The sequence below is a fragment of the Corvus cornix genome, chromosome 15, assembly GCF_000738735.6.
Source record: "Corvus cornix cornix isolate S_Up_H32 chromosome 15, ASM73873v5, whole genome shotgun sequence".
Lineage (NCBI taxonomy): Eukaryota > Metazoa > Chordata > Aves > Passeriformes > Corvidae > Corvus > Corvus cornix.
This window is the reverse complement of record NC_046345.1, coordinates 3,376,952-3,398,892: the sequence shown is the minus strand read 5'-3', so window position 1 is coordinate 3,398,892 and position 21,941 is coordinate 3,376,952. Positions and strand designations below refer to the sequence as shown.

Genomic DNA, 21,941 nt, shown 5'->3' with positions numbered 1-21,941 from the left:
TAATCTTCCTTCTCTCTGCTGTCTGCATTACTACAAAAAAAGAAAGAAAACATTACCCAGCCTCTGCCCCAAAAGACTTTCACTTTTCATACAACATTATCAGAAGCAGTTTTGCTAAAAAATAAACATGCAGCCTGGCTCCCTCCTCCCCTCACTGCAAAGGAGCTGCAGCACTTGTGCTCTAAAAGGTCGGGATGACTCCTTGGGAGGGAGGGTAAGGGTGACACTACAGCAGTGACCTGGGTGCAGTGCAGGGATTAGGGGACCTTCAGCCCCCACTGCTTTTGGTAAAAGATCCTGGCTCAGCCTGCACAGTCCCACCTGGGGGATGAGCCCCAGCTGTGTGTGAGCACCCTCCTTGAGCGGCTCACAGAGCACAGGGTGCTCAGGGAACAGAGCAAGAGGCACTGCAGACTTTAAGATAACAGAATAAAACGTGTAAGATGACACAACGTTTCGTTAGAGGCAAACCCCCAATCTCAACAAATGCAGGTTTTGATCTGGTGACTCTAAGCCCTGGCAGTGGGACTCTGGAAATGTTGTTGCCAAAAGCCCCCAGGGGAAGGGGAGTGTTTGGCTGCACCGAGCACCACGGCGCTGTCAGATCATAACCGGTGCTGACCACACCTAGAGCTCAGTCCTCGTGTGGGCTGCACACACACACTCTGCTCCTGCTCCCAGATCACAGCGGGATCAGCCTACGGCACAAACCGCTGCAAGACAGAAATTCAAGGGACAGCTGCAGACCAAAACTAGGGAGAAACACAAACTTGCCGAAGTCGAGCCCGTCGTCTGCCTGGGTAAGCAGTTTATTTCTTTATCAGCATCTTTCTAGCTAACCAGAAATCTCGCACAGCCTATAGACAGAAAACTAACGCTCTGAACAACAGGGAAACCACAGCTGTTTAAAAATGCTGAAACTCCTGTACTGTGTACGTGTGCCTGAGCTTGGAATGGAATGGCTGAACTCTTTTAACAACACCAAAAAGTGAATTCTTTATCACAAGAGCTCTTTTATAAACATTCTAAGTGGTGGGATGGGAATTCAGTTTAGTATAGCTGGCTTTAGGCTGTTCAGAAGAGAAATAATCCTTTCGGGCTAGTTTTTATCCTAAAAGTCTGATTTTAAACTCCCTTTATGTGTTCGACCAAGAGCGTTGATATTGTTGATCAAGCACAGTTGCAATCAAAATTTAAAAGAACATGTAAATTGAAGAGATAGAATTTTTCAGGTGGGTTTTCACAGCTTCAAATCTAAAAAGCCAGTGACTTTAGGGAAAAACTTCAGATTTAATTTAAACTAACAAATGAGCAATCACTTCCAAAGCAATGGTACATATGACAATACAATACAGTTACAAGATGAATTCTAAGGCACCTTACCCCATTTAACGGTTATTTTTAATGAGAGATATAAATATTTGCCTGTGCAAACTTGTATTTAAGCCTCAGTTTTCGTCATTCTTGAACAAAAGGCTCAGTTTGTGCCAGTACCTCCATTAGATGCAATTACAGCATTAAATATTAATGGTGGCTTCCTTGGAGGAATTGACCACTTTGATCAGAACACGCTGTTGGTAATGCACCATCAGCGGCCGCTCTGATCCTGACGCTTCCTGGATGCACAGCCACTGCCCTAAGGGAGAGATTCCAGGAGCCAGCTGGACTCTCTAAAAGCCCCCAGCCTCATGCACACAGCCGTGCCCACTGCCTGTGTCTGGCTTCCTTACCAGTCCTGACCCGGAGACTTTGATTAGATCCCAAACTCTCTTTCAACACCTTGGCAGGACTGAACAGGCCCACACCAGTCACTAACAATCCTCCAGGTGATCGACCCTCCTGATCACACGATTTCTCCCCAGTGCAGGGTGGGCTCCCTGCTGTGAAGACTCACCTTGTCCTTCTGCTTCCAGGCCGGGGAGGAGCAGGGAGCAGCCAGCCCCAGGGAGCCGGGAGAGCCATGCCGGACTCCTTCGCCATCCACTTCCTCAAGGTGCTGCGGGAGCTGCTGGCCTTCGTGCTGTTCAGCTACACGGTGCTGCTCGGGGCGCTGCTGCTCGCCGGCTGGACCACCTACTTCCTGGTGCTTAAATGAGAGCTCTGCTCCTACTCCTGCTCCCACGGGCTTTCCAGAGGCACCCGGCTCCACGGCGCAGCCCCGCACACGGGATGAAGGCTCCTTCCCCCTGCGCCAAACCTGCAAGAGTTTTGTGCTGTTACTGCCTCATCACAGTCTTATTTTCCTATGTAAAAACAATAAAGGTTAAAAGAAAAGGTATCCCTGTGTATGCACTTTGCAGATCCTTGTGGCTCTTGCAGATTCTTTGTGCCTCCTGGACGTTTGTTTCTGTTCCCTGAACTATTAAAAAGCCTCCCAGCAGTTTTCTCCTGAGATTCCCACCCTGCCAAGCGCAGCATAGGGGACGGCAGGGATGCAACACCATTCCAACATCTCAACAAACAAGTCCTGCCTTGTCCTACTCTGCCTCATTAAGGGTGTGAAGGCAGACACACAGAAATTACTTGTAATTTGTTTTAGAAGTCCTGGAAAAAGACATTTCAGATCAGCACAAGGTTCCCCTCTCCCTACAGTTTTACGAGGTACAGGGTTGTTACCTGGCGTTCTCAGGCTTTTCTACAAGTGTTTAAGATTAAATGAAGGATGTGTGATACACCACTTCCTCAGTAATGTAACCTGCTCTGAGTAACTGAGTCTCTGAGAACAGGAGAGAGAACAGGAATTTCTGCTATAAATAAAAAGAATTGATCTAATTGATCAAGGCCTTTTTGTGTGGAAGCCTTTGCTGGAAAAGGTAGAGATTATCACTAGCATGGAACTACCCAAAATCAAAGCAGCATCGTGTACTTTAGAACGACAAAGATGAATTAAACCAGTGAAGTGAGGAGCAGCATTTGTGCCTCTGAGTTGGTGATCATGATCTGTTCCTGCTGGAATTACCTTTTACCCAATGGGAGCTGATTTCAATCCAGATGCAGGGTTGGGTTTTTAGTTTCTTCCTTATCTTGGGGGTTCTGCCCAATGTCCTTGTGGCCCATAAATTCTGTAGTCCTTGTGTCCAAAGCCTTCTTCCCAAGCTTTGTTAATCATCCCCAAGATCTAAGATCACTGAAACACATCAAGCCCTAAACCTTAACGAGGCAATTCCGCCACCAAGTAATTTGGTTTTCTAACACCTGGACACCACTCAGCGCTTGTTGGCCGCTCTGTTTCACAGATGAAATCTTGTTGATGAGGCTTGAAAGCTACAAAGATCAAACCCCAAAGAACAGCCCTTCTTAAAGAGAATTTTTACACATCCCACATTTTGCAACAATTAGGCAGGATCCTGTTTCAATAATCCCCTTCTCATTCCCAGCAACTAGGTAAATTGTTGCTTGTTTCTGACCCTTAGGATGTTGGGCATCTCAGCAAAACACAGAGGACCTGTCTCCCAACACCACTGGTGCTCCACGGGGCTGTGACGGCGGAGGGGACGCGAGTACATCCCCGGGGACATCTCCCGCTCCCTCCCTCAGCCCCTGCTCCCTCACGTTCCCGCCACAGCCCTCACGGCCCCGCGCGCCCCTTCACGTGCCCCCGCCCTGCGCGTGCGCCGCGCTCGACCCCGCCCACGCCACCACACCCCGGCAGGTGTGCGCGGTGACGTCACTTCCCGCGCGCCGGGCGGGCCAAGATGGCGGCGGGCGGGCGGTGGCTGCGGAGCTGCTGCTCCGTGCTCAGGTACCGCGGCGGGCCGGGGGGAGAGGCTGAGGGGGAGACGCGCTGCACACACCGCGCTGCACACACCGCGCTGCACACACCGCGCTCCCCACCCGCGGGCTGTAGGCTAAAGAGTACAGGGCATAAAAGAAGGAAAACCGACCAGTTGTTTTCATTAAAGTGCTGTAGAACAAAAGAAAATCTCATTGCTTTGTGCTTCTGTTTTTCCGCTCGAGTGTTTCCGTGATAGACCCTGACCCCAGGGCATTTGCACAGCTTGGGTTGTAAGTAAAACTGGCTAGAGAGACCCAAGTGTCGCTGGATTGTAACAAACCTGTCACATTTCTCATCTGCATGTACCTCACGCCAATTTTAAGCTTATTTTTAACCTATTTTCCAATATTATTGACTATCAGCAGTGTGCTGGTACCAGATAACATACGTTTTCTCTCTGAAAGCATTAATAATGTACTAGTTACTATGCTTGTCTTTTCTTGCACTTACAATTAAACACTAATACAAAATTTAAAACAAACTTACTCATTACTCTTACATAGCTGCACCATAGAAGCCTGGCATAGACAAGTTCCCCTGGAACAGCTTCTGGGTGTTTTTCTTCTCTTTGATCCCTATTCCCACTGCACACAGGGGTGCTAAACTTTGCCTCTTGCCTTTCCAGACGCAGCTTCCCAGTTCTGGCCAGTGTCCGGCAGCGAGGCCTCTCAAGTGGACGGTGGCACCAGGCTGTGGGGCTGGGGGTGGCCCTGTGCGCTGTCCCTGTCGTGGAGGTACCCCCAGCACCCCTTTCCTTGCAACAGTTTAACACCCAAACCCACCTGTTTGGCCTGGTTTTCCTCCTGGGATTGCATCCTCTGCGAGCTTGGCCGTGCAGCCTCGCAGCGAGGCTTTTCCTCACCTTTGTGTTTGACTGGCATCCGTAGGAGGGCGATGGAAAGGTCACACGGGTGTCTTGTGTTGCAGCAGCAGGGCTCAGGGTCCCTCAGCAACGATGCCCTGATCAGAAGAGCCGTGTCCCTGGTGACAGACAGCACGGCCACGCTGCTCTCCCAGACCACCTACGCGCTGATCGAGGCGCTCACCGAGTACACCAAGGTGAGCTCGGGGGTCACACGCCTGGCACGAGCCACTGCTGGGAGTGCCAGCTGGTCTGGCACTAACTACACCTCTTAAACCACGCTCAGAATGAGCTTTTGCAAAATTAATTTAACCAAAGAGGTTTGGGGGGTTGAAGATGTCAGGTCCCTCGGGAGCTGTGGGGTCACTTTTACACCAAATGTGGAAGTTACTTTGAGCTTTGTTAAATCGTTGCTTTTGGATTAAAATTTGACAATCCTGGAATGGTTTGGGTTGGAAGGACCTTAAAGCTCTTCCATTCACATGGGCAGGGACACCTTTCACTATCCTAGGGTCCTCCAAGCCCATGCAACCTGGTCTTGGACAATTTCAGGGATGGGGCAGCCACTGGCTGCTCTGGGCAGCCCGTGCCAGAGCCTCACCACCCTCACAGCCAAGAATTTTTCCCAAACTAACCCCTACCTAATCTCATCTAACCCTTCCCTCTTGTCAGTGTGAATCCATTCCCCTTTTGTGTCATTCCATGCCCTTGTAAGAAGTCCTTCTTTTTACTTAAGGCAAAACAACCCTGGAACTCAGAACTGGGGCTGAAGAAACTCACAGCAGTTATTTTTATTACCTGTGTACTGAGTTCTCTGTTCTTGGGCATTTTATTGCCCTTCTCTGCCTTTCTATGGCCATGAACTGAATTCCATCAGAAGAATGGAGTGAGCCATACATAAGTCTGAAACAACAAGACAGTTTTAATTTTGCAAATAAAGTGCCAGTTTGAGTAAAGCATTTGCATTCCAGTTTATCAAGTATCTAATTTTGCTAATTAACACCAGGTAACACTGAGACAATGCCAGAGCTGTGCAGGTTGTCATGGTAACTGTGCAAAATGATTCCTTCACAGGCAGTTTATACCCTGGTGTCTCTCTACAAGCAATACTCAGATCTCCTTGGGAAAATGAACTCAGAAGAGGTGGATGCAGTCTGGCAGGTGGTCATAGGAGCCAGAGTGGATGTAAGCAAACAAACCTCCCTTCCCTCACCATGTGCCTCTCTAACCCTGCTCACAATGTTCTCCACAGCTCAGGAGAGCTCTCAGGTCTGTTACACCTTGTTAATGCTTTATCCTGCTCCTAGATGACCACCAAGCAGCAGGAATACCTCAGGCTGGAATCCAGTTGGATGACGGCGCTGCGGCTGTCGGAGATGGCGGCAGAGGCCGCGTATCAGTCAGGTGAGCCTCTGCCCCTCTTCCCTTTCTCAACACAGCTCAGACACACAATGTACATTCAGTTAACATCACAATTGACAGCTGGTGCCTAGTTTTTAGAGATCCTGACCACATACATTCTTTTTTTGGCTACAAGTCTGTAGATGCATTGAGAACTAGGCCTGGAAACTTCACATGTGGTTTAGGTCAAGACAAACCATGGCCAAAAATGTCTGAGGGAAGAGTTCAGTTATTTTTAAATGCAAAGCTCAAACACAGTCCTGGGAGCCACAGAACTAAGGGTGCCTGTGAGTCCAGTAGGGCTTTCCAGCTGGATTCAGTTTTTTTAAAAAAGGTACAAATTTTGGTCTGTCGTCCATGGAGAGATTTGAGAGCTCCAAGGTTGAGTTATGGGCTGGTTTATGGTGAGTAGGCAAAGTTACTGGAACGGAGAGGGGAGGGAAAGCAGTGAATATACAGAGACACCCTAACTCTGTAAGTGCCTGGAAAAGACCCAGAATCTGTAGGAGCATGGAGGAGAATGGTGGGAGTTCACAGTGCCGCAGGTGTTCCTACTGCCGTAGGTGCCAGGATGGGACAAGGACTGAAAGGTTCTGGCACACAAGGACTGTGCTGGGCTTAGCTCTCAAACCCACTGGCACAAGCTGATCACTCCTATCCAACTCCAGCTGTATCCTACTGGGATGAAAGAATTCAAGGGAGCAGTGAAATCTCAAAGCAGACAAATGGTTTGAGGTAAATGAACAGTAAAAGCATTGAGCATTAATACAGCCCAAGAGTCACCACAACACAGCAAAGCAGAAGATAATCCCAGCCATTTCCTTAGCTTCCAGTGCTCCTGCTAACCCCTGTGTGTCAATCCTTCCCTCCAGGTGCAGACCAGGCCTCCGTAACAGCCCGCAGCCACATCCAGCTGGTGAAGGCCCAAGTGCAGGAGGTGCGGCTGCTGTCCCAGAAAGCAGAGACCAAATTAGCTGAAGCTCAGACAGAGGAGCTCATAAAAGCCCAAGGAGAGGAATCCTCGTTGCCACAGGGTGTTTTAGGAAATACAGATCCAGGTGATGACCCTTACCTTCGGGAGGACTGAACAGAACTGGAGTCTGAGGGTCAATCACAAATTGAACAGTCCCAAGCTCTTAAGTGTGGGATAGTGTAAAACTGCTGAAATAAGCCTGTGATTCCATTTTTTCCCCATGAAAACGATTGCTTTACAAATCAAGTATTTGGAAGGCCTCAATTTTGTTTGTAACTTACCTTGTTTGTAATACTTTTGGATTCATTTATTTAAATGCTTATCTATGCAAATGTGAAGAGTGTTATCAGGGATGGCCTGGTGTTAAATGTGTCTCTGCTTGGAGGGTCCTGCTGCTCCCTTGGTGTGTTTGTGGGAGCTCATGAGGGATCAGACAAAGATGTGTATTTAAAGATCCTTGTTTTTAACCTGTGAGGTATATGATGTCTGTGAGGAAATGCCTTTATTAAACTGCAACAGCAGCTCTTTGTGGGTGTGTCCATTTGGGGAAGAGATTAGGCCCTGCTTCCTATTTGATTTTAAAAGATTTTAACCTCTGAGTTGGCAACTGCACCAAATTACACTGAGCTACAGTCAGGGGGAATGTTTGCTCTGGAGCTGAGAACTTCCCATGGAGTCACCCAGGCTCTTGGTGCAGTTTTGTTCAGCACAGCAACTTATTTCGCCCAGAGTCACCTCTGGGGAAGGTTCCCCGGGAAGCAAAGGAGAGGTTTGATTTTCAAGATACTGTGGTTATAAATGAAACTGTTTTGGCAGCTGCTGTGTACTGTTCTACAAAGCAGTGAGCAACAGAGATTTTTACATTTGAATGCTTCCCAGTGCAAGTTTCAGGAAATTACCTTCATCATTTCTTTCGCAAGCTTAATGTTTCACTGCAGGCTTCAATACCACAGGTGTCTTTCACTGTGTTCATTTCCTAACCTGACAGCTGTTGTGAAATTTGCTTTGTAGAACAGCATCCACTAGAACTTTATCACTGATGTTTGGAAGCAGTTAATCCCCATCTGCCAGGTTGTGTAAGAAAACACACTAATCAAAGGTTTTTCACCACCAATTAGCATCTGATGCACTGCACCTGTGTCAAGGTTGCTGTTACTAAATTGAGTTGTGCCTCACCAGGAATTTTCTCACCTGCAGCATAAATTGTGTCTCATGTTGGCTGCCTTTGGAACAAATGCAATCTCAGGTGCACAGCACTGTTCATTTATAGATTAAGTAGTAAAAAAAAATTAACAAACAATCTTTCCTTGCTCCTCACTGGTGCTGCTGTATCCAAGGAGGATAGCACAGTCTGGAATTCAGCTCTCAGGGAACTGCCAGTGTCTCCTGTGCCAAACACAGCTTTGGGCTGGAGCATTAGGGAAAAAACCACTATGATGAGAGGATTACTTGAGTGGTGGCACAGCCAAGCCCTCAGGAGCCAAACGCACCCTCAGATCAACCTCTAACCACAACTGCTCTCATTTGATGCCTTGTGCAGTTGCAGAACATCTGCCAAACCCCTGACCTGAGTGCACAAACAAGTTGTGTACCTTTCAGGATGCCACAGTAACTCTACTCAGATGTTTGCATGGCACTGCCAGGAGCCTGCAAAGCCAGGAAAGTCCCTTTTCCCCTTGTTCCCAGCCCTGCTGTGACCCCACTTCTCATTTCACTGCATGTCCTGTGTTTTCTTCCCAACAGCTGCTCCCACACACATCCAGCCTGACGTGACTGGAACCAACCAGTCAGTCCAGTCAAGCCAAAGTGAGGGTGAGGAGCACAAATGGCTCCAATTCACCTCCAAAATGGGGCAGAAGAGAGTCCCTCACCTTTGTTAGGAAGTGAGAGCTGCCAGTTGGGGATTAGCCCATGCACCTAAGCCCACAACAGACATGACATCATGCTCTGTGCTCCTGAGTTTGCATTGGGAATCATTGAGTGGATCACAAAAGTGCTGGCACAGCAGCTCACAGGGCACCACGGTGCCCGCTCTGCCCAGTCTCCTCTCCAGGACCAGCAGCAGTGCCCAGAACATGGGGTCTGCTGCTGACACTCGGCCTTGTTTACAAAGCCAACACACCTGAAACTACACACAGTCACTTTCTCAGCTACAGTTAATTAATCCCTGTTGGAGCTGTAGCAGAAAACACAGCAGCTTGCAAAAGACCACACTGCGGATGGACACCCACCAATTATTTGAGACAAACCCCTACTCACATCTGACACAAAACCAGCTCCTGTGAGGTGGCACCTTCTGCCCCAAGAGCCTGAGTTAGCCCTGGGGCTCAGCCAGAGCTACTCCAGGTGCTCCAGAGGGCTGAGGGAGCACATTCTGCCAGCAGTCCCGCAGCCTGTGCAGCCCTGAGAGCTCCCACACCCCTGCTCTCGGGGTGTCCCTGTCTATAGGACAAAAAATAACCTCCTGGCAGCTCTTCCCGGGCACCTCTGAAAGCTCCAGCTCCCATCTGGTGGGGGATGGATGCTGGGCAGCTGGCACCAGAGACAGCAGTTACAACAGCACAGCACAAAGAGCTCTATTTTCTCTAATCACACACTTCCTCTTTACTCATTTGCTTTTTTTTCCTAAGGCTTCCAGGCTATTTCCTGCTCACCCACAGCTTCTGCTCTAGCAGCAAGACACCCTGACACTGATAAGCTTCACAAAAGTACTACCAAAGCTTAGCTCTGTATTTGATCTTTTCTCAAACTAGCAATTCCAGCACATTCAGATTAATCACTTTTGTGTCAATACATCTTGTCTGGACAGGGCAGAAAACAGCAGCTGCCCAAAGAAAAGGAAGTGGCAAGTATCCATTTCCACATAACATTATCCTCTTTAATGTAAATACCCAGCATCAGATTCTCAGCCTTCCCTGGCTCTTAGCTTTCAGGAGACCTAAGAATATTCCCATGAAAATACTTCTCAAAACTATTTTATTTATACACAACATTACAACAACAACAACAACAAACCAAACACCTCCCACACAACATGGGAAGCTACAGCCACTCTTCCTACCATGATTACTCAAGACACATTGCTCCTCTCAAGCCAGATCAGAAAGTGTTTGTGCAAAAGTGTCCAGTGCATGTAAGCCTGTAGTGAACTTCTGTAAAAGGCAAAGGGCTGGAGGCAGAGCCCAGTCCTTCAGATCATCATCATTGCTGTGTTAAGGCCGTATCTTTTTGAAGCTTTTCCGTCCCCACTCCACTCCCTTTCTCCTGCTGTCTAGTAGGAGCTGTGGGGTTGCTGCCCTGGGACAGCAGACCCAGCAGGCCATAGTGGCCTTTCTTCCACCCCTTCAAGTACATTTCAAATGCTCTGTCACTCATTAGTCATCGCTGGCTGCCCCACATGAGACTGACTTCGGCCGGTGGTCAGACACCAGTGCAGGTGGCACTTGTGACTTCCCCTGGCACAATCTAGCTGGGAGGAGCCGAGTCCCCGGTGCCATGTCTCACACAGCCACACCCCCACCCTGTGCCAATTCAACTGCTTCAAGTAACCCCCGACAGAAAAACACTCACTGCAAAGCAAACTCCGACGGCTCCAGTGCAGTCTGTTAGTAATGGACACGTTTCTACCACAACCTGATTTTTAGTTTAGGTACCCTGTCACCAGCCACAATCCTGCTGGGCTCATCAGTAGCTCCTTTTCCAGCCCCTCCTGTAGCTGTGTGTCACCGACACTGCACACTTAATGCTGTCATCCTTCACCAGTGTCCACATGATCCACATCTCCGTTGGGTTCAGTCTGTGCACAACCATCAGCTCTTTGTACAAACACGGATCAAAAGGATTGAAAGGTCTCTGGATCCCGAAAGTCTTAAAACCAGCGTGGTTCTTTGGGGTCACTGACATCTTTGCCAGACACATTCCCACAAACACGTCATCTATGGGGAAGAGCTCCGTGTCCTCTGCGGTGCTCTGGAGGCGATGTACTGTCTGCCTAGACATCACATAGCCCCCTCCTCCCGCATAGAGAGGATAGAAGGTGGCTCCATACATGGGCTCTGGAATAAAGTATTTGACCTTGGTGTTCCTGATGGGCCGGGCATTGGCGATCACGTCCCCAACAAAGAGATCCTGTTCAGGGTCCAGCTCCCTGAGGAACTCAACGATGTTGTAAGTGTTGACAAACACATCATCATCACCCTTCAGCACGAACCTGGCGTGCAGGCAGTCCTCCGTGAACCAGCGGAGGAAATGCAGCTCCTTGAGGGTCAGGTTGAAAAAGTCGTCAACAAAATCCCACTGCAAGATGTCATCAAACTCCTGGCTCTCGTAAGCCAGCAGCTGGTGCAGGGGCTGCACCTGGATTTTGGCCTCGGAGCGCCCTAGGAGGAACACCAGCCTGATGTGCCTGCCCCCGATGGAGACCTCCTTCCCCCATGTATTCCTGATGGCCACGCGCCGCTCCACATTGATGGGGGAAGACTTGATGGCCAGCAGGAGGAACATCTCTTTGCTACACTTGGAAGGCCTCAGCAGGACTGAGAAGTTCCTGCAGTGCTTGTAGGTTAAGAACACACGGTGAGGCTCCGGGAGGGTGAGAGAAGAATTGGCAAAGGTCAAGTTCGGCAAACACTTGCTGTGCCCAGCGCTGTCCAGAACCGAAGGCAGCAGTCTGTGATCTGCTACATCCACTTTCTGCTCTGCTGATGATGCTGCCAACTTCGCCTCCTTCTTCATGTAGAACACACAGGCCAGCAGCGTGACTGAGAAGGTGTAAAGCACGAAGCTTTTAATCCTGGGATACATGGCAGCCTCCGGTGCAGGACCGGCCCCGGGCGGGCAAATGAAGACGAGCCGTTCCCTCCCAGGTGGGACGGGGACGTTTCTCGGTGCTTCCCCCGGTTCTCACCAGGACGCGGTGCTGCCGGTAAGGACGGTCCGGAGCCCCCGGCCCCGCCGGGGCGCGCAGACCGGGCTGGAGCCGCCGCTCCACGGTGACCCCCACACAGCAAAACCCCGGCTCCGCTCTGCAGAACAGCCTCCTCCACAAGTCACCGGGAGCTGCCGCCGGCGCCGCGAGTTACCGGGAGCTGCCCCGACCCCGCCCCGCAGCTTCTGCGCCCCGCCCGCGGGGGGAGGATGCGAGGGGCTGGTACCGGCACCGTGGCAGCGTGTCCCAGGCACGGCCCATCCACCTTACACCCCGCACACCCACCCAACACCCCCTGCCCGCTCCAGCTCCTGCAGAAGCTCAGCACCAGCCCCAGACCACGAGGAGTCCCAGGGCATCTCCCAGCTCTGGCGATTCGGCTAAATCAGGCTCCACGCAGCGTTCCCGTGCGGTTTATTTCCACTCACGCTTCTGCTACGGACACATCACTGAGTGTTTCCCACTGCCACGGCCACATTCTCCTGGCTCTGGGTGCTGGCTGCCAAGGGCCACCGAAGCAGCTGCATCTGGAACTGAACCGTCAGCAGTACGGGCTGGAGCTCTTGACCCTCCGCCACTTCAGCGGTGTCTTTGTTTTTTCCTTTTCCTGTGGAAAGAAGTACATTTGTCACTGTCTTGAGAGAGTAAATCATCCTAAAAGCAGCAGTGTGCAAGGGTGTCAGCACTGACTGGGCCTCGAGGGAAATCTATTTGAATATGACTTTGGATAAGAAACCCAAAATGCATCTTTAGGCTGGCAACTGACCTGGGTGCAACCTTGCTTTTTGTTGTGAAATTGCCCTAGGGCAAAAGAAAATGCAGAAATAAATTATTTCAAGGATCCTGGGAAATCAAATGTGGGGTAAAATGAAACTACGTGAAACTACTTCTGAAGACATCCTTCAATGTCTGGGCAAATGGTTCACTTGTGAAAAAGCTCACTGCCTTTCCTCTTTGAGCTGTCTGGAAGCGATCCCAATTCCTCTGAGAGGACTTATTATTTGTGTGCATTTGCTGACTGAGGGATGCAAATCAGCCTCAGATCCCGGCTGTGAGAGTGCCGGTCCCTGCACAGCCTCACTGGACACACGGCTGGGAGCCATCCCCTGTCCCCTGGGACATGGCCACTTTCACAGCTCCAAGGAGGTGCGTGGTCCCCAGGTGATGAACAAGTGTCAGACAGCCCCACAGCAGCTGGTGCCTCTCAGGGCAGGCAGGATGTGCAGACACTGCACTCAGCAGGGCTCAAGCAGTACCCCCAAAAGCCACAACTGAGGTGTTCTTATGAGTCACGGCCATGGGACACTGGCTGTAGCGAGCTGTGGGGCAGCTCATTTTTAGGCATGGTGAATTTTGCACTCATGCTTTGAAATATGCACGCAGTGGCCTCCCGGTGTGGCCAAGCCAGCCCCCACCTGCACAGATACATGGGGACACCAAATTAAGCATGAATCTCTAATTGCTCTGGGTTTCCTGCAACAGCGGCGTTTCTGTGCACACAACAGCACCTTTACCCTTGCTCAAGCTGAAGGAAACCTCCTGCATGCACTGACCCCACACTGGGGTAGAAAGGAAGGAAGAAATAACCACGGCTGAAGTTGAGCTGTTTGACAGCAACTGCCTGCTTTAGCAACAGGCTGAGTGTAGATTGGAAATACACATCTTTTTGTGGGGGACAGCAATTCAGGGAATTTTCTTCTTTTCAGGTCACTGGAAGAGGCCACAGGCTTCCCTGAATGCAGACACAGCCAAGGACTGCAGAGCTCTGAGAGCCTCCCCACAGATGGGGACCTTGCTGTGGGTGACTAGGCACAGGAAAGCAGCCTGGAGCTCTGTGGGTTAATTGCACTCTTAAATCTAATGCCAGAGCAGGAAAACAAGGCTCCTTTGGTAGCCCTGAGTGGTGCTGGGAGGCCTGGCCCTCTCCATGCCCTCCTTGACCCATGAGCAGCTTTTCAGCATTGCTTGGCCACCCCTTCCCTCTCCCACTTCCCCCTGCTCTTGCATTACCCCTCCGATGTGCTGGCACTGCTATTTTTGGAGTCAAAACCAAGACTGTTGGAAAAATAACCTGCAAGAGGCAGGGCGAGGTTTGTTTCTGGCAGATTAAGCAACACTGCTGGCTGAGCAGCCCTGAGCTCCGCACTGGGGAGGCAGGGGACCCAGCCGGTGGGGTCGGGGTGGTCTCTTCCTGGGTGACAGCAGACTGGGATCTGTTCCTAGCCCTGCCATGGGCTGGCTGGGGGACCTGGGGCTCTCTGTGCATCTCATCTCCAAACCAGAGAGAACAATAATCCCCTCTGCAAAGTGCTTTCAGATGCGATTTGGCAATGGATGAGGAGCTCATTATGCATCCCAGGCAGCCCTTCCTCAGCTGCCCGCCCACGCCACCGCCCACATTTGGCAGCCGACACAGTGGGCAGTCCTTTTCTCACCCAAAAGTCTGCTTTGCCCTTCTCCCCTGGCACAGAGTGCTGTAGGTGTGTGTCTCCCAGGGCAGTCGGCAGCCCACCCTCGGTGCTTGTGCAGACACCGACTCACACGGTCTCCAGGCTGTCTATCCTGACAGCGCTGCAGTCAATGTCTGTATTCACAGCCTGAGGCTCAGGATGTGAGTAAGTCCCTGCTCCTGGAGCTGGCAGGGTGGCCAGGCCCTGCTCCTGTTTGCTCTCTCTCACACACACCACCCTCTGCCCTGCCAGCTCCAGCCTCTGTCACCTTTGGGAGACGTCGCGGTTTTCCGGCTGGCCTGAGCTCCTTTCACTGCTTTGGGTGTTTTGCTCTTGTCTGTGCCTTTTTTCACCTCCTGTGGAGAGAGATGTTTCCACAGTAAGGCTGTGTTGAAACTCAATGCCCTCATTCAGTCCTGTGACAGCTGTCACCATCTGGGTGCTGTCACCGGGATTTCAGGGACAAAGGAAAGAGGTGAGGGGGAGCAGGAGCACAGCAGAGTGGCTGCTAAGAGAAGAGAATCCAGGAAATAGGAAGTTGGTACAGCTGGTATGTGCTGCCATGCTGAGAGAGAGCACCAGAGGAAGCACGAGTGGCTGCTTTCACATTCTTGAATGGAAAAATAGACTCATCTATTTTCCTAGGCCCAGAAAAAGTAGCAGTATTGCTTGCTAATATCAGCCTTAAATAACCACACCAGCAGTGATGGATGATGGTTATAACTGAACCCCAGCCTGCAGCCTCACCCTGGGACACGCTCCTTACCTTCTCCTCCACAGCTGGAGGTTCTGGTGGTTTCTGAGGGATTAGGATCCCAAACTCACACACAGCTGCCACCATGTTCTCGGTGGCCAGCAGGGTCTTCAAGGTCACCCTCCTTGTGCCCAGAATGCTCCGAATAGGAGGGTCACTGCGGAATTCACATGGCTGCTTCTTCTTTTTCTGCTTGTCCTTGGACACAGGACGGTGCAGGACACAGGGACAGGTCTCAGCAGAGGGTTGGGGTCCCTTTATCAGAGAGAAGCAACCCCAACCCAGCCCCTTGCCCACCACTGCATCCTGGCCAAGGTGTGTATCAACAGCTGCTGCCTTCCCCCCATAGCAAAGGGGGACTTTGGGAGAGGTCTGGTTTTGGGGGTGACTCTCTGACACACTAAACTGATCCAGGAGAAGGATCCTCATTCTCCCATCACTGTTTTTGCAACTCAGATGTAATTTGGTCATTGTTTTCTCCCAGCACCCTACCTTTGCACTGTCCTTCTTCAGCTCCTGTCCTTCCTTCTTATTTGTGGCAGCGTTTTCTTCTGCATCAGCATCCACAGGCCATGAGAGCACCTGCCCGGAGAGGAGCTGGCTCAGGGTCACTGCCATCCTAGCCTGCCTCCCAGAGGGAACGTGATACCCCTGGCTCCACAGCAGCTCCCAGCAGCTCTTCCCCCTTCATCCAGCTCTGCCACACCCTCACCTTCTCCTCCACAACAGAGACAATGGTTCCAGCCTCCAGGTAGGACTTCAGCCCCACCAAGTCTTTGGCAACGTGTTCCTTCCTGTAGCTGAAGTCGATTGTGTCTGCCCAGGGCTGTCCAGGGGTGGCAAACACCTTTGCTATAGGGACACAGAAAAGTTCAGAGGAGACCTCTCTTTCCCCAGGACAGAAGGACCCCCAGGACACGGCTGGTGCTAGGTCATCATCCATCAGTCCCAGAAACAGCTCAGCTGATACTGTGAGGGACATCCTGATGCCACCACATCCCAGGAAGAGCTATAAACCTGCCCTGAGAGATGGGACAGAGGATCTATAATTCCTCATTACCAGAGTGGGCCTTGGGCTCCTCTGTGGCTGCAGACTCCTGATGGCTCTTTGCTTCTCCTGTGTCCTGAGCAGAGCTGTCCACATCCAGTGTGGCCACCGTGGGACTCTGGTAAATTTGCGTTACCTGAAACAGAGACCGATCTGCCTCCAAAATCCTATACCCCAGACCACCCTCATGGGAAGAAGGAACATCAGTGCCAGGGAAAGGGTCTGCCAGTCAGCAGGAGGGGGGCTGTGAGTGCACTCCCATGTGCAGAGCTCTGGGCTCCCCAAGAGGGATGTGGAACGTGGGCAGCTGGGTCTTGTCCTGCTGGATGCAGCCACATGGGAATCCTCTCCCCAGCACTGCTGCTACCCATGCCATGTCCATCACCCCACAGCCTGGAGATGCCCATGCCGTTCCCCCTGCTGTGGCCTGCCATGCTGGTTGTTTCCAGGAACACAATCAAGCACCAACCTCAGGGCTGCCCCTGTCCTCAAGCTCCTCTCTCTCTGCAAACTCGTAGGTCACACGGTAGCTGTAGGTGATTACTGGACCCTCAGAGCCAACCTTCAGCTGCTGAAAAGCTTTGGGATCGGGGAGTCCCTTCATCTCCCCAATGCTCACAACCACTCGTCCTTCATTCCTGATCAGCTCTGAAAGAAAGACAATCTTGCCATGAAGCTGCAGCACGTTCCCTCCAGAGTGAGGAAGGAACAGAGCAAGCAGAAACCTCCAGGTCCCTCCACCTCCTGGCATGCCTCGGTGCCACCCTGTGCAAAACTGTGACAAACCACTGCCACGTGGGGTCACTCCAAAGCCATGCAAACACCTCCTGGCTTGACTGCTCTGTTCCTTCTACAATTGAGTCTCCAATAAGCACATCCAGCACATAAACTCATTGAGTAGGGACCATCAAGAGAAGCTTCCCATCCCGAGTGTCCCAGCCTCCTCCTCTCATCCCAGTCAGGGATGTGCCACGGAGGTGGCACCGCTGTGTGCAGACAGTGCAGCACCATGTGAGCACCTTCCCAAGTACAGATGCTCCTCTTGCCACAGCTCGAGAGGGAAACACATGGTCTGAAAACAGGTGGTGTCTGGGAAATGAAGCTGAGGCAGGCCAGGACACTGAGGCAGTGCTGGGACTGGGATGGGTTGTTCTTGGCCCTAAGGCTGAAACTACCTCGATGGTAATTACAGAGCTCCACCACAATGAAAACCCCGCTCCTGAATCACAGGGTCAGCACGGGCAGCCTCAAAGGCAGGGGCTCACCTGGCTGCCTCGCCAGACCATGGAATTGCTGCCTCTCATCAGGCCGTATGTGGATGTCATCAAGGATGGACAGCTTGGGCAGGCTGTCCACGAGGAAGCCTCTGTAACTGGGGATGAGAGCCAGTGGGTTCCCTTGGAGCACCAGGATGCGGAGATTCTGCAGAGTGGACAGCTGGGAGACCAGCCCCTGCAGGTCCGTGAGGCTGTTAAAGCTCAGGTCAAGGGAGACGAGGTTTGGCCTAAGGAGAGAACCCAGGGAGGGAGGTAAGGCAGCCAGCACCCATATGAGGATAGAGGCTACTGCCCTGCGGCAAAAACAGAAACGAAAGTTGTGTTTCCCCAGCACAAACTGGGTTGAACTGAAGAATCCAGTCTGGAGGCCAATTCCAAATTCCTGAGCCATACAGTCCATTGTCAGTCTGCCCCACAACACAAAAACATTTCTTTAGCTTCCACTGACGACCCCACTGCACCATTTGGTGATGCAGCCTACACCTCAGAACCTTCCAGACTTCCAGCAGGGGCTTTGGGAAGGACATGGAAAAAGTAAGCTGCCCAGGGAAATGGGAACTGTGGTGGCAACGGTGTCAAGGCCCTTGATCCCCTGGTGATCCCCCCATTCCACACCTTGCCAAGGACCAAGACAACCTCTGGGCATAAGACAGAAGACTGCAGAGACAGACTGCTCTGCACAGAGAGTGGACACAGAGCAAAGAAAAAACCCTTCTGAAGGGCTGTGATTTCCCAACAACGGCCACCTCGGTGGCTTGAGGTCTCCTGCTCATATCTGCCCATTTCCCTTTCAGCAGCCCATGTTCAGCCTGTGGCATTACCAGAAATCCACAGTGAAGTGCTTTTCCTGGGAAGGGCCACACAGCCGGTTGTACCCCAGCCCCAGGTGCTGGAGCTCCGGGGGTGGCCGAGCACACAGGTCCTGCAGATCATGCACAGCGTTGCAGCAGAGCTCCAGGACCTGCCCGGGACAGAAGAAACTACAGACACCTTTGCAATGAGCTGTTCCTGGCACCCCCTCAAACTGGTTGGCTTTCACTGTTTTCCCAGATGGGAATTCCTGCCCCATCCTGCACAAGGCCCTGCTCGCTCACCTTCAGAGCCCGGGGCAGGTGGGCCGAGGTTACTTTGCTGATGCGGTTGGCACTGAGAATGAGCTCCTCCAGCTGCTGGAAGCGCAGCACACCCTCATCCACCTCCTCCACCTGCAAAGAGCTAGGTTTGGCCAATGTGTCCCTGAGGCACCTTGTGGCACTCGTTGATCCACGTGACATCCATGTAACACAGATTAGCACAATGTCTTGAGGAGGCTGTGGTGTTCCAGCTGCAACACCTGAGAAGACCCTAGGAGAGGAGGGTGTCATTCTTCCAGGATGTTTTCCCTCACAGCAGGAAGACACAGTTTCCTGGCCTACAGCTTTATGGGCACCAGCAGCTGCACTTACTCCCTTGTCGAGTATCCGCAGGGACTTGACAACCTGGAAGACTCTGGAGCTGCGCAGGAGCTCAGGTGCCAGCACGGCCACTTCCCGTAGGAGCCGGTCCTGGGGGCTGCAGTCGTGGGGCAGGGCCCAGGGGCTGTGCTGGTCTCTCAGCAGCTCCAGCAGCACCTCGGGGGTCTCCTCTCCCGGCAGCACGGTCTCCTCCAGCCCTGCTGGCTCTGCATTGAGGCAGGATTTGTTCTGCGGACAGGGAGAGAGGAGAGGCAGTGGCAGCCCCGTGCCATACCCCATGGCTGTGCCCCCCCAGACCCTTACCCAGCTGCCGAGGCCGCAGGGGAAGTCCTGCAGCCCCAGGTGCCGCAGGTACTCCTGAAAAGCAGCCGAGACGCTGCCGGGTGCTGCCATCCAGCCCCAGCCTGGCAGGGAATCCCCTGGCTCAGCAGCTTGCGTCCCTGTCGCTAGGAGATGGCGCTGACGCGAATGCCATGGAACCAAACTCTCCAAGCAGAGCGTGCAGCAAGTCTAGGGCAGCACCAAGCTTGCCGGGCTGGGAATAAATCCCTGGTTTTCTGGGTCTACCCTGTGTTATGGGGGCTGCTCCCCACCAGGGAAAGAGCAGGCGGCCTCATGCTGCACTTGCAGGATACAGCATCAGCATTCTTCCCTGGCCGGGGACCTGTAGCATGGAATTTGGCATTTTCCTTATCTACGGCCTGAGTGTCACTCAGGTTTCAGGGAGGAACCCGTCAGGGTCTCAGTCAGCTCTGAAAGTCCAGCTCTCCACTTTACGTGGAGGGCACTGTCACACAACCATGTAAGGCCATCAGAAAACAAGCTCACAGCTGAAAATACCAGCTCCCACACTTGGAAAAAGTAGGTGAGGTCTAGGAACAAAAGCCACAGCTGTGTCTCAGGTCAGTGTCAGGTCTCCACAGATGGAGATTAATTTCCTTTTTCCAGCGATAGGTGTTGAGGCAATGGCTACAAATTCCACTTTAGAGAGCTGACAGGGCATCATGTGTCAGCAGAACTTCACCAAATGAATTGCAGTTGCACTGTGGTGTCTGATGGTTACGTGGTGGAAAGCTGAACTTCTCAGGTTGGGTTTTACAGGACGGATGCCGACCTGCTCCCTTATCAGCTCAGCAGCTTATCACAGTCCTGTACAGACTGGAAAGGATGTGCAGAGCATGCACAGGCTATGAGATAATGGCATGTCCTGGAGTGGAGTAATCAGGTAAAGTGCTGTCCTCAGGAGAAAAATGAAGTAAAGTCTTCTGAAAGTCTTAGAAAAAGCATCACCAGTGGTTGAACCGTGTTTTGTGGAAAAGCAAAGCTGTAAAAATGCTGCTGCTTTTATTTGCATCACTATTTAAAATAACTGGGCCCCATTGCCTTCAGTGCTGCACAAAGAGATATTCCTGCTCTTGGAGGAAGACCAGATCCCAGTCCTCCCTGGCTGTGCCCAGCTGGGAGAGCTGGAAGGGGACTGGCAGTGCCCAATGGCATCTTTTATGTACCTTCCATGCATCTTCCTGTGGGCCACTGACCAACTGCATCTCTGCAGGTTTGGTGCTTCCAAACAAGAAACCCGCCAAGACCACCCTTCTGCCTGAAAGGAGCCATCTGTACCCACCACTCCCTTTGTAGGGACACTCCTAAAGAATACCACGCACAAAGAAACATCTTCTCTTTCTCTCTGTCTCCATCTCCCCCTCAAATAATAAAACCTTCAAAGAAAACAACTGTCTGCCAGAACTGTCCTTGCCCTAGGCCATGGTAACTCATCTCTTCCTTGGCATTATTAAGCACCTGGGAACAAGGGTTGTGCAAGAAGAAAGACTTCCTGGTGGGATGGCTCCTTCCCTCTGCTTGGCTCCCTCACAGCCCATGGCAGAACCACCTTCACTTTGGGAAACTCTGTTACTGTGGCTTCAAGCAAAGACTTGAGAGCTGAAGTTACAGCCTGGTGGGATCCTGGTGCACCATGTTACAGGGGAAATATCCATTACCATTTCAAGCCTTGGGAATCGGTTCAGTCCTGAGAACAATCCTTGAACCAGTCCCAGAGGAGTTCATTCACACACGAAGCTTTTTCTTTTCAAAGAGGGTTATTGCACATGAAAGCCAGAACTGATTATTTTGACACCAGTATATTGACCCTTGAAGGTTTCCTGGTGACTTGACACATACTCATCTTTGAGCTATGACTACCTTCCAGGCACATCTCTAACTGCAGAGGTGGGAAGAACAAGTGTGTCTGTGTCACAAAGGTATTTCCATAGGGGTTTCCTCTGCTCTTTCTGTCCCAAGCCATCAGGAGTTTTGCTCTTCTGATCACAGCCTCATACTTACAAATCCTAGGGATAATTATTCTCTGTTTTGGTGTGTATGAGAATTTCCTGCACTTGGTACTAGAAGCAGAACACAGCCTCAGAGGAGTTGGAGAGACGGGCATCAGGGATGGGGAGGGGGGTATCCTGAGCATCCCTTGGGAACAGGGTCTTACAGGCATCCAGCAAAAGGATTTATACATGGAACTGGAGGCCTGACCTACCTTGCACACAAGCCTTTTTTACTCCCTGCAGTGGCCCACTCTTAAACTGACTCTGAAGGAGAAGCAATGGCTTTGGGTAGCAATAACATGCTCCCAACCACGTTTATCAATAAAACAAGAGTTTATGTTCTAAATCCCACATTTTGGAGAGCCCAAGGATTTAAATGGGATGGCCAAGACAAGTATCCCAAGCTCCTAGTCAAAGAGATGACACAGGACACCCTCTATGTCAGTTTGAAACTGCACCTAGATCACAATCAGTGAAGACGCATCTGATGCAATCTTCAAAAAAGAAAAAGCCCCAAATTATCACTGGCAAAAAAAAAAAAAAAGAAAAAATTACTGTGACGCAGGACTCCACAGCATTTAAATGCAGGCTGGCTGGTCCCATCCACAGCACTCCAGGCAGGCAGAAGCTCCAGAAGCAACTCCAACACCAGCTCCCAGCCAAGCCACTGCTGTCCAAGCCCACCAT

At 51.5% G+C, this 21,941-nt stretch overlaps 3 protein-coding genes across 4 annotated transcripts; 1 reads left to right on the top strand and 2 right to left on the bottom strand.

Annotated features, from left to right (window-relative positions):
- The first annotated feature begins 3,672 nt into the window (after positions 1-3,672).
- Positions 3,673-7,535, top strand: DIABLO (diablo IAP-binding mitochondrial protein). 2 transcript variants are annotated; one of them, XM_039561305.1, is made up of 6 exons: positions 3,673-3,742; positions 4,401-4,509; positions 4,706-4,834; positions 5,712-5,822; positions 5,945-6,041; positions 6,911-7,535. In XM_039561305.1, the coding sequence occupies exons 1-6, from the start codon at positions 3,696-3,698 to the stop codon at positions 7,123-7,125; spliced, it is 708 nt and encodes a 235-aa protein (XP_039417239.1). In that variant the 5' UTR covers positions 3,673-3,695; the 3' UTR covers positions 7,126-7,535. The 2 variants fall into 2 exon arrangements, with proteins under 2 accessions (XP_039417239.1, XP_039417238.1); XM_039561304.1 differs by having other exon boundaries at positions 4,703-4,834.
- Positions 7,536-9,970: 2,435 nt separating this feature from the next.
- On the bottom strand, positions 9,971-12,122 carry B3GNT4 (UDP-GlcNAc:betaGal beta-1,3-N-acetylglucosaminyltransferase 4). The gene has a single exon (XM_010398337.4). The coding sequence runs from the start codon at positions 11,812-11,814 to the stop codon at positions 10,696-10,698; it is 1,119 nt and encodes a 372-aa protein (XP_010396639.1). The 5' UTR covers positions 11,815-12,122; the 3' UTR covers positions 9,971-10,695.
- Positions 12,123-12,256: 134 nt separating this feature from the next.
- LRRC43 (leucine rich repeat containing 43) lies at positions 12,257-21,196 on the bottom strand. The gene is made up of 12 exons (XM_019285243.3): positions 19,225-21,196; positions 18,913-19,149; positions 18,562-18,672; positions 18,289-18,428; positions 17,456-17,694; positions 16,660-16,838; positions 16,203-16,326; positions 15,855-15,994; positions 15,635-15,724; positions 15,155-15,340; positions 14,657-14,744; positions 12,257-12,545 (listed from the first exon to the last, which is right to left on the bottom strand). Exons 1-12 carry the CDS (start codon positions 19,312-19,314, stop codon positions 12,385-12,387), a joined length of 1,785 nt encoding a protein of 594 aa, XP_019140788.1. The 5' UTR covers positions 19,315-21,196; the 3' UTR covers positions 12,257-12,384.
- Positions 21,197-21,941: the final 745 nt, after the last annotated feature.